This window comes from Dipodomys merriami, unplaced genomic scaffold (genome assembly GCF_024711535.1).
Source record: "Dipodomys merriami isolate MVZ:Mamm:240054 unplaced genomic scaffold, mDipMer1.0.p SCAF_63, whole genome shotgun sequence".
NCBI classification, from domain to species: domain Eukaryota; kingdom Metazoa; phylum Chordata; class Mammalia; order Rodentia; family Heteromyidae; genus Dipodomys; species Dipodomys merriami.
The window spans coordinates 1,267,786-1,285,857 of record NW_027206213.1 but is presented as its reverse complement, the minus strand read 5'-3'; the positions used below and the strand labels follow the sequence as shown (position 1 = coordinate 1,285,857).

At 42.1% G+C, this 18,072-nt stretch overlaps 1 protein-coding gene across 1 annotated transcript; it reads left to right on the top strand.

The window, feature by feature from the left end:
• Window positions 1-10,164: 10,164 nt before the first annotated feature.
• Window positions 10,165-15,628, top strand: LOC138815178 (gastrokine-3-like). The gene is made up of 6 exons (XM_070004437.1): window positions 10,165-10,209; window positions 11,580-11,633; window positions 11,792-11,926; window positions 13,285-13,392; window positions 14,473-14,614; window positions 15,534-15,628. Exons 1-6 carry the CDS (start codon window positions 10,165-10,167, stop codon window positions 15,626-15,628), a joined length of 579 nt encoding a protein of 192 aa, XP_069860538.1.
• Window positions 15,629-18,072: the final 2,444 nt, after the last annotated feature.

The following is an 18,072-nucleotide window of genomic DNA, read 5'->3' as shown; positions in this document are numbered from 1 at the left end:
GGGATGGAACCTCTCTGCTCGGGTGGAAAGTGCCGGATCGTTGCGATCGCGATCAGGCGGGCCGGGTGGTCTGCAGACAGGTCCTTTTGTCACGCTGCTGATGCCGAGCAGCTTTGGCGGGATGGAGCCTCTCTGCTCGGGTGGAGAGTGAGGGGTGGGGGTGGGATCCTCGTGGAGACTCCCGGCTGGTAGGTTTCTCTGTTCCTGGCGATCTGCTGTTCTGCAAACCAGTACCTGATGATCTGAAAGCAGCCCCCTGTGTCTCTGCTGTGTCTCTGGGGCTCCTGCAGCCCCCGCCGGGCGGGCTGGCCGGCGGCTTGGCGCACTGCCGCGCGGCCAGTAAAGGTTGGGGGAGGGGTCTTCGCTTTTCTCTGTTCTGAAATTTTTCTTTTCCTTTCTTTTTTTGTTATTCTCCGCCTCTGGTTTTTCTCTGAGTGTTCGTCTTTTTGTTGTTGTCAGTCTCTTGGGGAGATTAAGCGTTGGAACTCGAACTCTCTTTTTGGTTGGAGAGAGCTGTGGTGTTTCCCTACTGCCCCGTCGCCATCTTGGTCCCCCCTCCCTAAGTTAATTTTTTAAACAGCCTATTTAAGTTGGAGAAAAGCAGAAAATCAATTCACAAATAAAATGATCTTATGAAAATGCTTACAATTTGATAATAATCCAGAAAATGAAAATCGTATTGCTGCCATTTTCTGACTCACAAAAACTGAGTGTATCTCAATAATTGCCAATGAATGTCTTGAAAAAATGACATTTCCTGCTGAAGAGTAGGGGGATTAACACACTATGCTGGAACTTCACAATAAAATTAATATGTACAAATGCAGAATGATAAAGTAGATCGCAAGGGAAGGGATGGGTCAAAGGGGAGTGAGTGAAGATGTTGAAGCAGTGACACAGATCAAGATGCACTGTATGCATAAACTGCCACATTAAATGAAAAAAATATGCAACTTAAAAATAAAGTATAGTGGGGGAATCGCTGGATTGGGAAGGGTAGGTAAGAAAGTCGAAAGGGATGATATTGATCAAGAGGCTCTGTATTCCTAAACTGCTATGTTCAATGGAACTCCTTTGTACAACTACCTAAAGGTAACAAAAATATATATATATATATATATTTTTTTTTTTTTTGTCGGTCATGGGGCTTGAACTCTGGGCCTGGGCGCTGTCCCTCAGCTCTTCAGCTCAAGGCGAGCGCTCTACCACTTGAGCTACAGCGCCACTTCCGGTTTTCTGGTGGTTTATTGGAGATAGGAGTCTCATGGTCTCTCCTGCCCGGGCTGGCTTTGAACCGCGATCCTCAGATCTCAGCCTCCTGAGTAGCTAGGATTACAGGCGTGAGCCACCAGCGCCCGGCGACAACAAAAATATTTTTAAAAATTAAATGACCTGGGCTGGGAAGGTGTCTCACTAGAGTGCTTGCCTTGTATGTATGAGGCCCTGGGTTCGATTCCTCAGCACCACATAAGCAGAAAAGGCTGGAAGTGGCCCTGTGGCTCAAGTGGTAGAGTGCTAGTCTTGAGCTGGAGAGCTGAGGGACAGTGCCCAGGCCCAGAGGTCAGGCCCCACGACCAGAAAAAAAAATTAAACGATGCAAAGGCTTGGGGGAAGAAGTATGAATGGTAGGAATGTAAATTGGTGCTGCCACTATGGAAATCTGTGTGGAAGTTCTCAGAAAACTGAACATAGAACTTTCATAGCACTGTTGGGCATATATCTGGAAGACTGTAAGTCAGTATATAATAGAGATACCTGTACTCCCATCTTTATTACAGCACTACTTACAATGGACAACAAATGGAATCAGTCTAGATGCCATCAAGTAGTGAATGGATGAAGAAGGTGTGTCATATATACATAATAGAATATTATTCAGCCATGAAAAAATAATAAAAGTATGTCATTTGCAGGAAAGTGGATGTAATTGGAGATCATCATGCTAAGTAAAAATAAGCCAGAGTTGGAAAGGTAAACATCACTCTTTTTCTCATATTCAGAATCTATACCTAAAAATTTAAAAATGACATAAATGTCAAAGGGAAATTGTTTGGGAGAAACCAATGGGATAGTTGGGAGCAAAAGGAGATGGTGAGAAGAGGTGAATATGATCGTAGTACATTGCATGCATGAAGAAAAATCAAATAATGAAACCCATTAAGTTAAGTGATTTCAAGGAGAATAACTGAAAACGATTAAAGCATGATATGTATACATATAATCCCAGCTACACAGGAAGCAGAGATCAGGAACACAAGATTCAAGACTTGCCTGGTTAGTTCTGGGCCTTGAGTTAGGGACACTCTATCTCAACAAACAAGCCAGTCATGCTGGTCTATATTTATAGGTCTAGTTACATGGGAAGATGCAAATAGGAGGGTCATGGCCTGAGACCAGTACTGAGCAAAAACATAAGCAAGGTGAAGGCCTAAAGTTGAAAACCTATACCATCAAAGTGCTTGTTTGTTCCCAGTGCTAGGGATGGAACCCAGTGCTTCAGTCTTGCTTGGTAAGTACTCCATCGCTGAGCTACATCTCTAGCCACAAAGCAAATTTTTAAATAAAAGGCAAGGTTATTTGCATGATGCTCATTTGCCTGCTGCTCTCTATTCTTAGGTCACAGTTTTTACTTTAAAGAGTCAGACCTAGAGAATCCTACCCTGTAGTCTGGCTTCTTCCTGTTCTCTTAGAATCTGAGGGTAGCAGGCAGTAAAACACCCAGGGCCACCAGGAGCTTATGTCCCTGCTTCTGTTCCCACTGCAGGGAGAGATGAGCCTGGAATCTCCACTTCTTGGTCATGAGCATATGACAGTTCTCATCAGCCAGGCCAGTCTGCTGGCAGCTGACATCCTTGACAGTTGGTTAATCTGCAGCAGAGCTTAGCATCTGACTGTAATTGGGTTATTCTGTTATCTAGATTGAGGATTAGCACTTCTAATGATTTGATGGAGAAAAATGGCTCCTAAATCCCCCTTGACAAGCTCTTCCTTTATCAAGAAACCACTAGAATCTCACACACTTAGCAATTCACAGAAGTGTCTATGTGAACTGAAACCAGATAGATCCAGGGCCTGTTCTTCTACCTGTCTTCAAGAGACTAGAGCAGCAATGACAATCTACCTGCACACGCAAGTTTTGGCATGGACCTGAACACTCATGGAACCCAGACACCATTGTAGTCCTCATCTCCTGGAGATAACCATTTCTCATCCTTTACTCTCCACAACTCCAACCCACCTATTTCCCACACAAGAGCAAAAAATGATTTTGCAAAGACTCTCAGGTAGCTTTTCATTGAAAAAGATGATGGAAGACCTTTACTGCTTCAGCCTGCAAGATTCTGGTCAGCTTATCCCTTGCTGCCTCTTCAGCTAAACAGCCATCCTTCTCACAGCCTCTGAAAGACACTCCCTCCTCCTCCCCTCCTCCCTGTCCAGCTAAGGAACCATGTTCATCTGTCTCCTCATTCCTAGTATGATTCCAAGCACATAGTAGATCCTCAACTCTATTTGGTAAGTGAAATGAATCAAGTTGAAATGTAAGCAAAAAAAACCCAGTAAACAAAGGTAGAATGTGTCATGAAAAGGTAGAGTAGGCCTTGCAGAAGCTAGGACACCACAAGGGACAGGGAGTACATTAAGGGTTGGCAGTAATGGACTTAAGCCAGTAACATGTCAAATTCAATTTCAATAGGAGAAGCAGTTATGATTCCCAATCTATCTCAGGAATATGACAGCAAAGAAAGGCAGGGGGCATACTTGGTATAAAAACAGTGTTGGTGCCAGGAACAAAGGATATGAAGACTGGCCAAAAATTCAGGCTTAGGTTTGATACTCCCTCAACTCAGGGAAATAAAATAAAATTAACTACCAATGCATAATAAATTATCAAAAGCATGAACACAATTGATACAAACTTTATTCAACAATTATAGAGGTCTGGAAGGCTTAGCTGGATTGCTTGGTAGGGTATCTACTGAGGTTTTAGTCAAAATGTTGTCCAGAGCTGCAGTCATCTGAAGGTATGACCAGACTGCAGGATCCACTTCCAAGTGGCTCCTCACATGGCTATTGGGACAAAGCCAGTTTCTTGCTGCAAAGGTCTCTTGAGGTTTGAATGTCTTCCAACATAGCAAGCTTCTGTAGAGTGAATAATCCATGATGGTAGAAGGCAGAAGTCACCAAGTCTTTTACGAACTAGCCAGGAAAGTATCATACTATTATTCCTACAATACATCAATGATTGCACAGATCTGCCCTGTTTGGTGTTGGAAGGACCTACCTAGGGACATGAGTTCCAAGAAGCAAGGATCATTGACAGACACCTGAAAGCTAGCTACTGCACACCCTCCTCTCATCCGTAAGAGAGAGAAATGACTGAGTCACCCATTCAATCTGATCTTGATGACCAATGGAGAGTGCAGAAGGTAGCCTTGGGAACACACATGGAATGTTTGGGAGGTGTTGCACATGAATAGCATATATGCATAGAACTGTGTTAGATCATGCCTGTGTTTGTGCACAAGTTGTTTCATGTATATGTGTTATGTTGTAAAATTATCTTGTAATAACTTCTTGAGGCCAAGTTTGTTTGAGGCAAGATCCTTCTAAGTAATAGGAATATGGATCCCTTATAATGAGCATATTATCCCTCCTCTGTCTCCTGATTTCCTTTTATAAGTCATCACATAACTTTGCCAAGTTATAACCCTCAGAGGTCAAAATGTACTCCAACAGAACTATGGGGAAGGTTGTGTCATCTCATGATTCAGATCTGCCAAAAGCTTACAAAAATCAGATTTCTGTTTGGCACATCATTAACTTTACCCAAATCTTGACTTAGATGTAGCACCACTTGGATACATTCATGGAATGGAAAAAAATCATTTCATTTGAATTTCTAGTCAGATAAAAAGTATAATAATAAGAGCATAAAGCTGTATAAAAGTTAAGGATAATGGTTACTTATTTACCTGAATGGATTTGAGGGAGAAGTGGAGTTAACCAGGTCATGGAAGGTTGAGAGGACATGGAGATGCTCCTCAGAGGTGTGAGGAGCAGCTAGAAGACTGCATTTACTCAGAGTTGCTTGAACTAGACTGGAGAAGTATGAGAACATGGGGTACTAGACAAAAAGAACAGACAAGGAAACTAAGCTTGAAATAGAAGGGCTGACAGGCGTACATGGAATGAGGCTCACTGATGGACTAGAAGGTAGGATCCTGAGTTTCTGAACACATCTCAGAATGATGGAGGAAAGGGGTCTGAGAGGAGAGAATCAAAAGGGTAGAGGTAGTCATAGAAAACAAATAATGGAGGATACACTTTGTGTCACTCTCTGTGGAAAGCACTGATTTAAAATAAAATGACAAAAATTCGCTTACTGATTTATGTTTTGTATTTGCTTGGGGATCAGAGAAGCAGTCCAAGTATGTACAACCATGGGCAAAGCTGATTTGAAAAAAAAAAACTTAATTTGATGCTCATTGACTTCTACAAAAGTGTGAATACAGAAGTCTGCATTTCAGAATGAAGCTAGAACATGTGATATGAGAATATAGAATTTTCTGGTTTATAGCAGACAATGAGTATATTAAGGAGAAAATCAAAGCATGTTTAACAAACACCAAGCGGGACAAGGGATCCCGGCAAAGGAGGCTTGCTCGTGCCAAAGGTTCCAGGATGCAAGATAAAAAGCAAACAGCTTTTCAAATGTTTGGTTCTTATTTTCCTATTATTAATCTCCTACCCTCAACTCCAGAGACAAAAACAGTGATACCTCTGTTGCCCTTAAATAATCACTGGGGGTTATAAAGAAGGACATTTTTCATGTTCAACATACTATGCTGTTCGGATTTTGTCTTCCTCATTCACATTGCTACTGAATACTTCATTAATTTATTTGCCACTATCTTTTTCAAACGTTTACCAGACTCTGCTCTGCTAAGTACTCCAGGAGATACAGACATGAATAAGTCATTAGTGAAATCCATTCATTCATTCATTCATTCACATAACATATCTATGTTTTATATATATATATATATATATATATATACATATATATTCACATAACCTATTTTATTTTTATTTTTATTTATTTATTTTTTTTGCCAGTCATGGGGCCAGAACTCTGGGCCTGGGCACTGTCCCTCAGCTCTTCAACTCAAGGCTAGCGCTCTACCACTTGAGCCACAGTGCCCTTTCTAGCTTTTTCTGCTTATGTGGTGCTGAGGAATCGAACCCAGGGCCTCATGCATGCAATGTAAGCACTCTACCACTGAGCTACCTCCCTAGCCCTCACATAACCTATTTTATATATTCACATACACATGTTAAACTGCATTCTCTGTGTTGGGTACTCTTAGATATGTAGCAGACAACAAAACAAAGTCTCTGACCTTATGGAATATACAGTTAAGTGACATAAATTTGCAATATATTGGCATGATCACACACTAATACAAAGATATATTTGTATGTGACTGTGTGTTTAGCACACACAGTTACTCACAAAGACATAGTGTTGTACAAGAGAACTATGATATTTCCAAGTAAAAAATCATACTGACTGAGAATGAAGGATGAAGAATGGCAAATGCCATTCAAATTTAGCTTCAAAAAGGGACAGGAGGAAGTAGGGTAAGGAGTCTCCAGGCTTGAACCAAGTATGGAGTTAGCAGTGAAGAGGCCAATGAAGGTTTGGTTAGCATTGTGGGATAAGGTGGAAGGAGGTGGAAGATTGGGAGGCAAAGTTTATTGGCAGTCATATTATGAAAATCATGGACTAAATTTTGAGAAGTACTGGTGGGAATGGAAGAGTTTGTGAAGTAGATCAAGAGACAGAGGAGTGTGTAGGGTAAAATATCAATGCTTTCTGAACTTTCTTTCTTTTCTTTTGGCCCAAGTGTATTCCTTAATGGCTGGATATATACCAAATATTCCTCTTTGTACCAGGAATGTCAATTTTAATGTGAGGCTGCATCATTATTTATTAACAAACTTACATGTCAACATTTTAACAAGCATCCAAACACCATTTGATTAACAATTTTGTTTCACCACAGCTTCATTTATATGACATATTTTATTGTAAAAATATTACAACATTATGCCAGCACTCAGTGGAGATCCCAGTAAACTGCAGAGTGTGACCCCAGAGGTTGGTTCTACTGGAAGTCACCTGAGGGAAATAATTGAATGAATGTCTTTCAGATATTTAGACCATTTTACTACACATGATAGGTAAAAGAAGACCTTAAAGTTGGCAGAGGTCTTCTGTCTCTTCATGGCTTTCTAATTCCTTAAGGCCTTATCTTCATATTTCTGTGTCCTTATTTGAAGTCCTATCTAAATGCCCACTTTTACAGCTCTTTCCATGGTTAGAAGTTCACTTGGAGCCAGTGGCTCATGACTTGGAATTTCAGCGACTTAGAAGACTGAGATAGAAGAATCATGGGGCAAAAGCCTGTCTAAAAAAATCTAAAAGCAAAAAGGGCTGGGCATAGCTGAAGTAATAGCGTATTTGCATAGCAAATGCAAAGTGCATCAGTACCACAAACAAGGAAAATAAAAAACTAATTTGGGATCATTAGCTGGTCCTTCTACTCCATGACACAGCTGCCTTGTAGGTAAACTTAGGAAAAATGGAATGGGGGTTGGCTGGGGCTTAAATGATCACTAATCTATATTTGCATAGAAAGAAACTCCAACAAAATTAGTTGTTCAGCATAGTTATCTGGGAAACAGAAAACTATAAGTGCAGACAAAAAAGCAGAACATGAGCTGGGCACCAGTGGCTCACGCCTGTAATTCTAGCTACTCTGGAGGCTGAGACCTAAGAATCGTGGTTCAAAGCCAGCCCAGGCAGGAAAGTCCGTGAAACTCTTATTTCCAATAAACCACCAGAAAACCGGAAGTGGCGCTGTAGCTCAAGTGGTAGAGTGCTTGCCTTGAGCTGAAGAGCTGAGGGACAGCACTCAGGCCCAGAGTTCAAGTTCCATAATCGACAAAAAAAAAAAAAAGCCACTGGACCCTTGCTCTTTCAACCTAACAACATGAAGTCACTGAACTCCAAAGGGAAGCATATTCATACTTCCATGGAGGGAAGATGGGGAGCTCAGACCTGACAGGCCTTTCTGAAAATGAGCCATGAGATTTCAAACAGCTGGACTTTGTCTCTCAAAAAGAACTCTAATCAGTACAGAGTTAAGAAAGGAGCATGAATGGTACTATTGGCAATAAGAGGCAAATGAAATCCTGACCATGAATTGATTAGTAAGTCCTAATGTTTAGAAATGAATGGAAATGTATTTGTATTTGTTTTGTTTCGTTTAATGAATTTTACTGTTTCTGTAAAGGTGATGTAATTTTTTTTATTGTGAAAATACTGTACAGAGGGGTTACAATTACATGGGTAAGATAATGAGTACATTTCTTATCAAGCATTGTAGCCTCCTCCTTTGTTTCCCCTTCCCATCCTCCCCCCGCACCCCCACCCAATTCTCCCCACACTCCTCTCCCCTCCCCCCACTAAAGTTCATTTTCAACATAACAACTTATACATCTCATTGTTGCAATGGGTCTACCTGTATCCCTATTTAAACGATTTGCTTTTCCCCTTCCCCTCCACAAATTATACCGACATCAAATACAGTGAAAGCAGGGGTTATACTGTGGGGGAGGGACATACATAGCAACAAAGAAATAATCTTATAAATGTGTTAGAAACAATCGCATGAAAAAAACATTTGAATACATATCTTAGGATTCATGTCCCTAACATCACCTTATCTGACCTTTTCTGCTTGACTCAGACATATACTAGATATTGCAAATAAGGGAAATCATGGGACCTATGTTTCTTTGGGCCTGGCTTACTTCACTTAATATATTAAGTGATGTAATTTTTAAAAAAGTTTTGCAAGTAAATTCTTACTGGTTTCGTTTCTGCAACATTTCCATTACAGAAGCCACATCACATTTAAAGATCCCTCCTTGCTTTCAAATTTGATGTTCCTCTACAGCTTCTCAAACTCTCTAAGCCTGAACATCAAGGGTTTAACATTGATTTGTTCCCCATTGCCAGTACCTATTGAGAGACAAAGCCTGACATTTTGTTAGTCCATGAAAGCCACTCTTCTATTTTTCTTATTCAGTCAATGATGACTTGGTCTGTGCTTGGTGGTTTCAAAGTACTGAAAACAATGGAGATGACTCTGATTTTTTTCTGGGCCCTCAGTGCCTTGATGATCTTCACAGTCCAACTCTTTGGTGTCTCTACGGCTCATTTCCTTAAGCCCTGTCAGGACTGAGCTAGAAAGATAGGTATCTTCCCTCTATGGATCACTCTAGTGCCCAGAATCACCTTTCCAACCCCTCTTAGAAGGAATACCTGCTTAGAATACCCTGTGAGATTTGGCCTATCCACTGCCTGTCTTCTTTTCAGAAAAAAAATTAAGCTAGTACAAGAAAAGGGCTGAATTATTTCCCTCATGTCTCAGGGATTCCAAGGTTTGTAAAATGGTCATATATGAAGAAAAGCATCCCAACATGAAAGGTGGAAGGAGAGACAAGCCACATAGTGGGGGGGGGGGAATCTGAAAGTCAGCTAGAGGCAGTTGTTTTGAAGAGCTGAGGTCAGCTTGGTGGCTGGGCATAGGGCAGTACAAAGACAACCGTGTGGTTGAGTTGGGTGAAAAGCTGGAGAAGTATACCTCTCCATCAGACTAATCTTGCACCTCAGTCTAGGTCTTTCAGCCTTATGTATTTGTTCCAACAACCTTCACTCATTAAAAAATCAGAAATTAAGAGGTCAAAACAGTGATTGTTTATCTGACCATTTTATGGGTTCTACAGTTTAAGATCTTTACCTTAATGGCTAAGGTCATGGGTATGCCAACCCACAAAGACTTGTTCATAGCCTATGTTTGTCTTGGAACCAGTGGAGGTATTGGAAGAAAAGGAAAATACTCAGAGATAGTGGGGAAAATGTGATAACAGTAATTACATAAACTTGCTCTCCCTCCTGCCTTCCCAGCCCCCAGCTGAAAGGTATTTCGATCATGGTTAACTATTCCCAGAGTCCTTTTTCATGGCAATAGCTGAAAGGACTATATAAATAGCTGACTACATAAACCAGACTTAGAGAAAATCCTACTGTGCATGCAGTTGCATAAGGCCTTAAAGAGCAACAACATGAAATGCCTTGTAAGTACATTTTCTAATTTCAAACATGAGTGATTATATTCTCACAGTCAAAATGGCGAAGGAAAACTTCTTATCTCTTCTTGATCTCTTTGAAGGAAACCCAGAAGCAGTTATATTGGTAATTCTCTCTATTTTAGAACATCTGAGTGAAAAGACTTATCCACAGAAACTAATAACTAATTTCTTATAGGTCAAGAATCTTTGGAGATTTGGTAGATACTGATATTTCCAGGTCTTATTTTGCAGAGTTTATCTTAAATAACCAGTGAAGGCAAATTTCAGATATATGGTATCAACTTGAATAGGGTAGCAAAATAGTCTTTTCAAAGTGTTAGCAAAATGATCACCCCTCTGTACATTATCTTATAATGATAAAATATTTAATAAATGTATTAGCTTAAATTAATTGTAAGTCATATGGTCTTGCCCTCTGCATGTCAACTATCTCTGGGACTGACTTCACCATGTTAAGTCAATAGCTATTTTTTTTGCCTTGGAGGATGTGTCCCTCATCTTTTATTGTTGCAGTTGCATGTGGAATATTGCATAATATGCTGCGAAGTTGGGGGAGAAGGACAGTTCCTCTCAATTATCACTGACCTGGTCAGTGCTCTTGAGCTTGGTGAGCCTTAAATACACCACACAGTAAACCATGGGATGTGGGCAAGAGTGTGGGTTGCTGCACTTCCCCCCTCCCCCATTCTGTTCCCATCTCTTGTTCTCTTTTATTTACTCTCTAATGCCTGAAATTCCTTCAGTAGAAAAGGCAGGCCACACAGAGGGGAAATGATGAACAAGAAATAATTACATTCATATATTTTCTATTTCAAATTAAACTGTAAATATGGACACATTATCAGACTGAGAGAATCTAAAGGAAATGAAATCAATAAGCTGTTAGTTTCCAGAAAGGTGGTAGATGAGTAGCAGTTAAGGCCAGGCCAACCATGTGATTTGGGGTTTGTACAAAGAGCTGTATCAGAGAGAATGTCCAGTAGTCAGAAGTAGAGAGGGAGGTACAGAAAAGAAGACTGATTATGTCAATCTTTGTATTTTGACCCAGAATGGTCTTGCCCTATATGCAAGATTAAGTAAACAGTTGGGTCACCTAATATTTAGCCCAGAGACTAAAAGCAGAAGCCACATTACAAAATATCCTTGAATGAACAATAATGTTTCTCCTTCTGAATAGCTAGCATACTCCATTCAACTATGCTGAACCACATAGTGCCCCAAAATACATGGCTAACTCATGTAACTCATGGGCATGAGAGAAAATAAAACTTATAGATCACTTGAAGATGGCTGTGATGTCCATAGAGCTTTAGGCTCTGGACTCTGAGTTCATTTGATGTTTGTTCCCCTTTCAGATGGTAACTTCCATCCTTGTGATCTTCTTCCTAACTCCATCTCTGGCCCTGTTGGTGAGTAGGGTGGTGAGGGTTCAATCTGTCTAGCAATAGAAGTATTTCAGTAGTGATAATCAAGGGTGACATCCCTGTAAACTTTTGTGAGTACTGCAAAAAATGGGAAAGGTAGAGGCTGGACTGTCAACTTTTTTCACTGTTGCTTGATTCCCCAGAACACCAAAGACAGCTTTCTCCTCGATGGAACTGATGGGACTCAAATCATCCAGATTGACGCTTCCCGAGGTATAGTCAGCATCCGAGACAACAATGCATTTAGTGAATGGGATGGACTCTTGGACTACAAAAATGTAAGATGTGCAACATGTTCATAATACTGCCAAAGAAAGCTCTTTCTGGTCCAAAACATAGCTTACTCCTTTTCCAGGGAGAAGTGGAGATTGCCTACATTGGCCTTCAGTATGTTTAGGTACTTGATGGGAATGCATGTCTTTAGGTAAGGGACCAGCTTTTTTTTTTTTTTTTTTTTTTTTTACAGATGTAGTAATTTCCTTTTGAACTAGACCCTACTCTTTGGCCTCGGCATTAAGAATGTCTTTAAAGAACCCCATTTCCTACAACTGGGATGTAGCATAAAAGTTGTCCTGGGTCCAGATTATAGTGTTTGTTTCTTTAAAAAGAATTTTGCATTTTCTCTTAACAAATCTATCTAGAACTAGTCCCTCTGCTTAAGTAGTAAGACATAGCTGATAGATGCAGGATCAGGGAGGGAACATCTATGCCTTGGGCTAGCTCTCTGATAGAAATGCACCATAATCACAAAGATATCACAGACCATCTCTGAAAAACAGCACTGACAACTGCTTCCCTGCCTGACAGGAATATGAAGGCTGAAATTAAATTAAAGCCACACCCTTTCTCTGGCACAGAGGTCCACTGCTATCCAGCTCCTCTTCATACATACTCTCCCACTCTTCTCAGCCCACAGAGGAACAGACACCTCATAAACGGTCATCTTTTCTACTCCTGCCTCTTCCTGTCATGTTCTTTCCCCTGATCACCTCCCTCCCTCTCCACCAGCCCACTCAGAATTCCTCAACAAAATGTCCCCAAAATGCTCCAAGAGATTTCCAACTCCATTATTACGCTATGGACACTTTTCCTCAACAAAATATTCCACAGTGAGCCACGAGGTGGCAGAAGGCAGTCAAAACTCTTGCTGAAGAGAACTCCCTGCATACAGGTGCATGGTGGACACAGTTAGACCCCACTGCAGAAGACTGCTGCTCTGATCAAACTGAGTGAGCCTAAATGACAGATCCAAAACAGCATGGGGGAAGGCTTGGTCAGGACCTGTAGCTATCCTAACCTATGAATATTCACAGACCTCTGTAACTTGGACAACACATTCTCAAGCAGAAAGCATTTCATCTCACTCTCTTTTCGTGACAACTCTGGGCCAGGGAAGAGGGACTTGGAGGAATGAACCTTCTCCAGCAAGAGTAGCAGGAGACCATGCCACAAGGGCCCAGGGAGCAGCAGGGCTCTGTATGTACTGCCCATCCAGATGCTGATTCTTGGCTCTGGAGTCTAGGGCAGCACAGTGCTGAGGCTCTCTGTATTATAGTTGGAAGAGCAGTGAGATGCCAGCATAACTGAGCGGGTGCCTGTTAATATTAATGACATATTTCTACTGTGTTGCTTTAAGAACCTCTTGGTAGCTAAGCTGTTTAGCAAGATGGTTTGTGTGCTGGCTAAGATGGACCAAGCTATCTTCCCAAGTTTGGATGACATCAGCAAGGCCCTGGAAAATAAGGTAAAGTGACACCAATTCACTCCATCCCTTTCTTGCTGTGGTCCCCTCCTTCACTTGGGTGTCTGAACTCAGTCAACCTCCTATAAGAATGTAGGATATAGGACACAGGGTGTGGGAGAGGGATTCTGTGTGTGTGTGTGTGTGTGTGTGTGTGTGTGTGTGTGTGTGTGTGTGTGTGTGTGTGTGTGTACCGATAGTGAGGCTTTGAACTTAGGGCATTGCTTGGCTTTATCACTCATAGCTGGTGGTCTATCACTCAACTTGGGCCTACAATTTTAGTTTTTTGCTGGCTATTAGGAGATAAGTCTTCCAGAAGCACTGGCTTCAGCCTGCAATCTTCAAATCTTAGCCTCCTGAGTAATTGGGATTATAGGTGTTAGCCACAGGTACCAGGATCAGGCTTGTTCTTAATACCCATGAAATCATACCATCATCCAAAGGACTCAAAAAATTAAAGTACAATTTAAATCACATAAAAATAAAGTAACTTATCAACATGTATATTTGTATCTGTTACTAGTGCTTGAATTCAGGGCCTGGGCACTGTCCCTTAGCTATTTCACCTAAGACTGCATTCTTCCACTTAAGCCACAGCTCAACTTTGGGATTTGGGTGGTTAATTGGAATAAAAGTCTCATGGACTGAATGTCTTTGAACTGTAGTCCTCAGATCTCAGCCTCCTGAGGAGCTAGAATTATAGAAGTGAGCCACTGGCCCCAGTATTTGTCACAAAATCTTAAGAAAGCAGTCAAGAGTGTTCCATTCAAATATAATAAGCGAACCAAATCATTTTAAATTATTCTATATAATCACCAGAAATAAGGCAGCATCAAAGGGTAAAAACAAGGTAAGAAACATCCTGTGAACACAGGAGTTTACAGATTTTTCTAGAGTAATGTTGCCTTCTTGTGGTGAGATAGGATATTGCTGTTAAAGACTGTACCAGACAGTTGGCCCATGTGTGCACTGTCAACCTTTACTGCTGGGCCAGCCTAGTCCCAATCCTAGCAATCCCTTTCATCCTCCTCCCCATACACGCTACTCTGTGCTGTCTCACTGTTTCTTCTGCATCTGTTCCAGGCTTCCAGTCATTACCCAGCCACCCATGGCTTGACCTACACTGTTATACCCAGCCGGGTAAAGAATTTAGCCCAATATGGAATGCCCATCAAGGACTTGTGCAGAGCAGTCCCTGCCTACTTTGCCCAGCAGCAAAAAGAAGGTTTGCTAACAATGTAACTAGAAACTTAAGACCATGGACAAGTCAAAGTGCAAGTTGCAGTGAGAGTCTAGTCTTATTACTAGTGGGAGCTTGGGATGTATTATTAACAAGGTAGCATGAGATGTATTCTCCTTCCTGGAAAAGGTGGCTTTTTGACATGGGGGCTCCTTGAAGGAGGAATGAGCTTATCAGAAGGTCAAGGTCAGTTATCTCATCTGAGGGACTGGTCGGTCGGTGGATATTCCCTGCCTGAGCCCAGGCATCCCATGATTGCTGTGCACCAGGCTAAGGAGAGGGGTCCTCAGTCTCTTTCTCAAGCGTTTTGAACTTGGAAACTGAGACCCTAATGATTGTGTACTATACTGGGAAGAGGGCAGGGACATCTTAATGGCTGGCACTGGAGCTGGGGATGCAGAGGGGCCAGCCTACAGAGTTATCAGGTTAGGCTAAAGTCAGTAACATCTCTCCATTGGTATGTTAGCACTCATTTACTTAACCTTAGTATACACTCCACAACCTCCTCCTCCCAGGGGGAAAACAGGAAGAAGTAGAAGGACCAGAAAATTAAGAAAGATCATTGAAAGTCAATAGAAAAAAATTGTGAGGCGTCATTGACCCAGTCACTACCAGGAGCCAGCAGGAAAGGATCTTCCATTTCTGCCCCATGGTCTCTTGCTATTAGATATACTGAGTACCATATACAGTGAGGTACAATAATAGGTATATTCTAGGCATGACTGGTTATTTTCATTGTTCCATGTCCCTTCTTTATTTATCTATCTGTTGCATGAGTTACATTAATCTTTTTTAAATTTTATTTCATTATAAAGATGCTGTACATAGGATGATTGTTTTGGGGGTTTTTTTGTTTTGTTTTGTTTTGTTCTTTTACAAAAAAAAAACCTCTTTGTTTTTAAAGGTACTGCCTTGGCAGTGGACCCTAATTCGTGTTTTGAGGTCCAGCTTTTGTCCTTTATGGGACTCTCCATCTGTGGTGAGATTTCTGGACTCTGACCCTGTTAGTCAACTATATGAAGAAAACACTTGCCTGGCGTGGCTGCTGGCTGGGCTGGGGTAGGTGCCCAGGGACCTGGTCTACCTTCTGCCTATGAGAAGCTGCTCATCTCAGACCTCTCCCTTCTGCCTTTCTAAACTAAGAGAGAACAATAAAGCTGCATCCATCATTGGTGTAGTCCACAGCTTCTCCTTGCCTTCCCTTGTCTTCTCTCAACACAGACAGCCATGTGTACCCCCAAAACGACACAAACAGCATGGCACAAATGATGCCTCCCCTAGGTTGGCTCCTTTGTAAGAGTCTATTGAGGCTAACCTTTGAGGAATCTCTTGAGAACTGACAATCAATATATAAACCAATGAAGACATTGATTGATCAGAGGATAGACTGGACTGGCCAGACAGAGGCTGCCACTTTGTTTCCCCAGAACTGAGATTCTCAGGAAGCCCATTCCCTGAGTTGACCCAGCTTGAAGACTTAGAAACCTGCCAGAAGTTTGAGCGAGCTCCACTTAAAGATGATGACACCCTGGTAATTGTCCTAATTGCAACTTAATCAAGGACCTGGCGCTTAGCCCTCATTTTTTACCTGCCCCCCCCCTTCCCCCTTCCCTTTATGGGGAAAGTCTGGCTTCCTTCTCTACTTCTTCCCTGTATAGTTACTTCGTGTCTCTGTGATCAAAATACCTGAAAGAACAACATAAAAGGCAGAAGGATTTATTTTGGGTTCTGGGTTCAGAGGGTTCGGTCTATGGTTACTTGGCTCTGTGTGCTTAAGCAGAGCATCCTGGCTGTGGAATCATGAGGCAGAGGAGGTTCCTCACCTGAGGGTGAGCAGGAAGCAGACAGACTGGAAAAGATACCTCTCCCCAGTGACGCAGTTCCTCCAACTAGAGACTACCTCTTAGAGTTTTCACATCCCCCTAAAATCAGCACCACCGACTAGGGAACAAGTAGTCATCACATGAATTTGTCAGAAGTATTTCATATCCAATCTGGTGTCACCCCTCACCTCTCCAAAACTCCCATTGCTTACAAGCTTCGGGGAAGAGCTAGCTGGCCCTGAGCTAGCTCATCTGCCCCATGTAGAACTTCTCAGGGTCCATTTTCTCCATACTGCATCCTATTGCTTCTCCAAGGTATCAGGTGCAAAGCTGTTTAACCTGCCTTGAATGTATTCTTTGTTTGTGTTCTGTCTCATGCTTGGACTGGAGACCACCATCCCCCACATTTAGCCTGTGTCCCAGCAGTTAGTCTTGGATATCCTGCTCTTTCAGTGTAGGTGGGGCTTGTCATACAAGCAGTCACCCTGCCATCCACAAGGAGAGTCCCCCAACCTGGCTTTCGATACAAGACTTCATGGGCTAGAGTAATCACTAGTTATGTGTCTGTATTTCTTGAGATGGCTATAAATGGGACAGGCCTTCTTTCTATTCATTGTCTTTTTTGGGGCTGAGGGGGGGGGGGTCCGGTCGTGGAGCCTGAACTCTGGGCCTGGGCGCTGTCCCTCAGCTCTTCAGCTCAAGGCTAGCGCTCTACCAGTTGAGCCACAGCACCACTTCCAGCTTTTTTCTTTTTGCTTATGTGGTGCTGAGGAATCGAACCCAGGGCCTCAAGCATGCAAGGCAAGCGCTCTACCACTGAGCCACCTTCCCAGCCCCTATTCATTGTCTTTGAAACGTTACAAATGTATCAAATTTTTTACTGAGGTATAACATGGAATGGAGAAGTTAAGAACACAACTCAGTGAATTTTATCTAAACATATATCACCATGGAGCCATCACTCAAATGAAGATACAGATCACCTGAGAAAGTTCTTGGGTGCCACTCAGGAATTGCACCTAGGGTGCAATACCCTAGCCATACTCCTCAGCTCCAAGGGAATGGAGGAGGCAGTTGGGAGCATGTGAAGATCTCTCAGCAAAGATCAAACATGGGATTCTTGAGGTGGAATCAACTTCTGAGTATGGGGACTAGACTCTCTCACTGTAGTGATAAATTTGGGCCAACAGGAAAACAGAAGCTAATAAAGACAACAAAAGGACAAGATGGTTAGCTGCTGTCAAGGTGTTGCATGCCAAGGCCATGCTCTATGGGTGGCAGAGGAAGGCTGAGGGATGGACTGCACATTAAAGGCAGTGACTGGTAAGTTCTCTTGAGTCCCTTCCCAAGGATCCTTCCCTTCTACATGCTTCAGAACAAGTGGAAAGGGCCCAACTCTGAAGCCAGGGACTCTTTTACTACTGTTTAACCTCATGCTAAGGAATGGTTTGCCATCTTAAATAGATATAGACCTCAATACCCCAAATAACTCGATTTGTTTCTGCCTGTGTAGTGAGCCCTTAATATTAACATTGCTGCAGCCTCACATATCTTCTGAGAAGTGAGGGGGAATCTGAGGATAGCGTCTACCAGGTAGAAGTAGCAGAGCAGTAGGCCAAG

Coding starts and splice junctions, on each gene's coding strand:
- LOC138815178 (XM_070004437.1), top strand. CDS start 10,165: ATGCAGTTGCATAAGGCCTTAAAGAGCAACAACATGAAATGCCTT. Junction 11,927..13,284: donor GACTCTTGGACTACAAAAAT/GTAAGATGTGCA, acceptor TGTTGCTTTAAG/AACCTCTTGGTAGCTAAGCT. Junction 13,393..14,472: donor GCAAGGCCCTGGAAAATAAG/GTAAAGTGACAC, acceptor CATCTGTTCCAG/GCTTCCAGTCATTACCCAGC.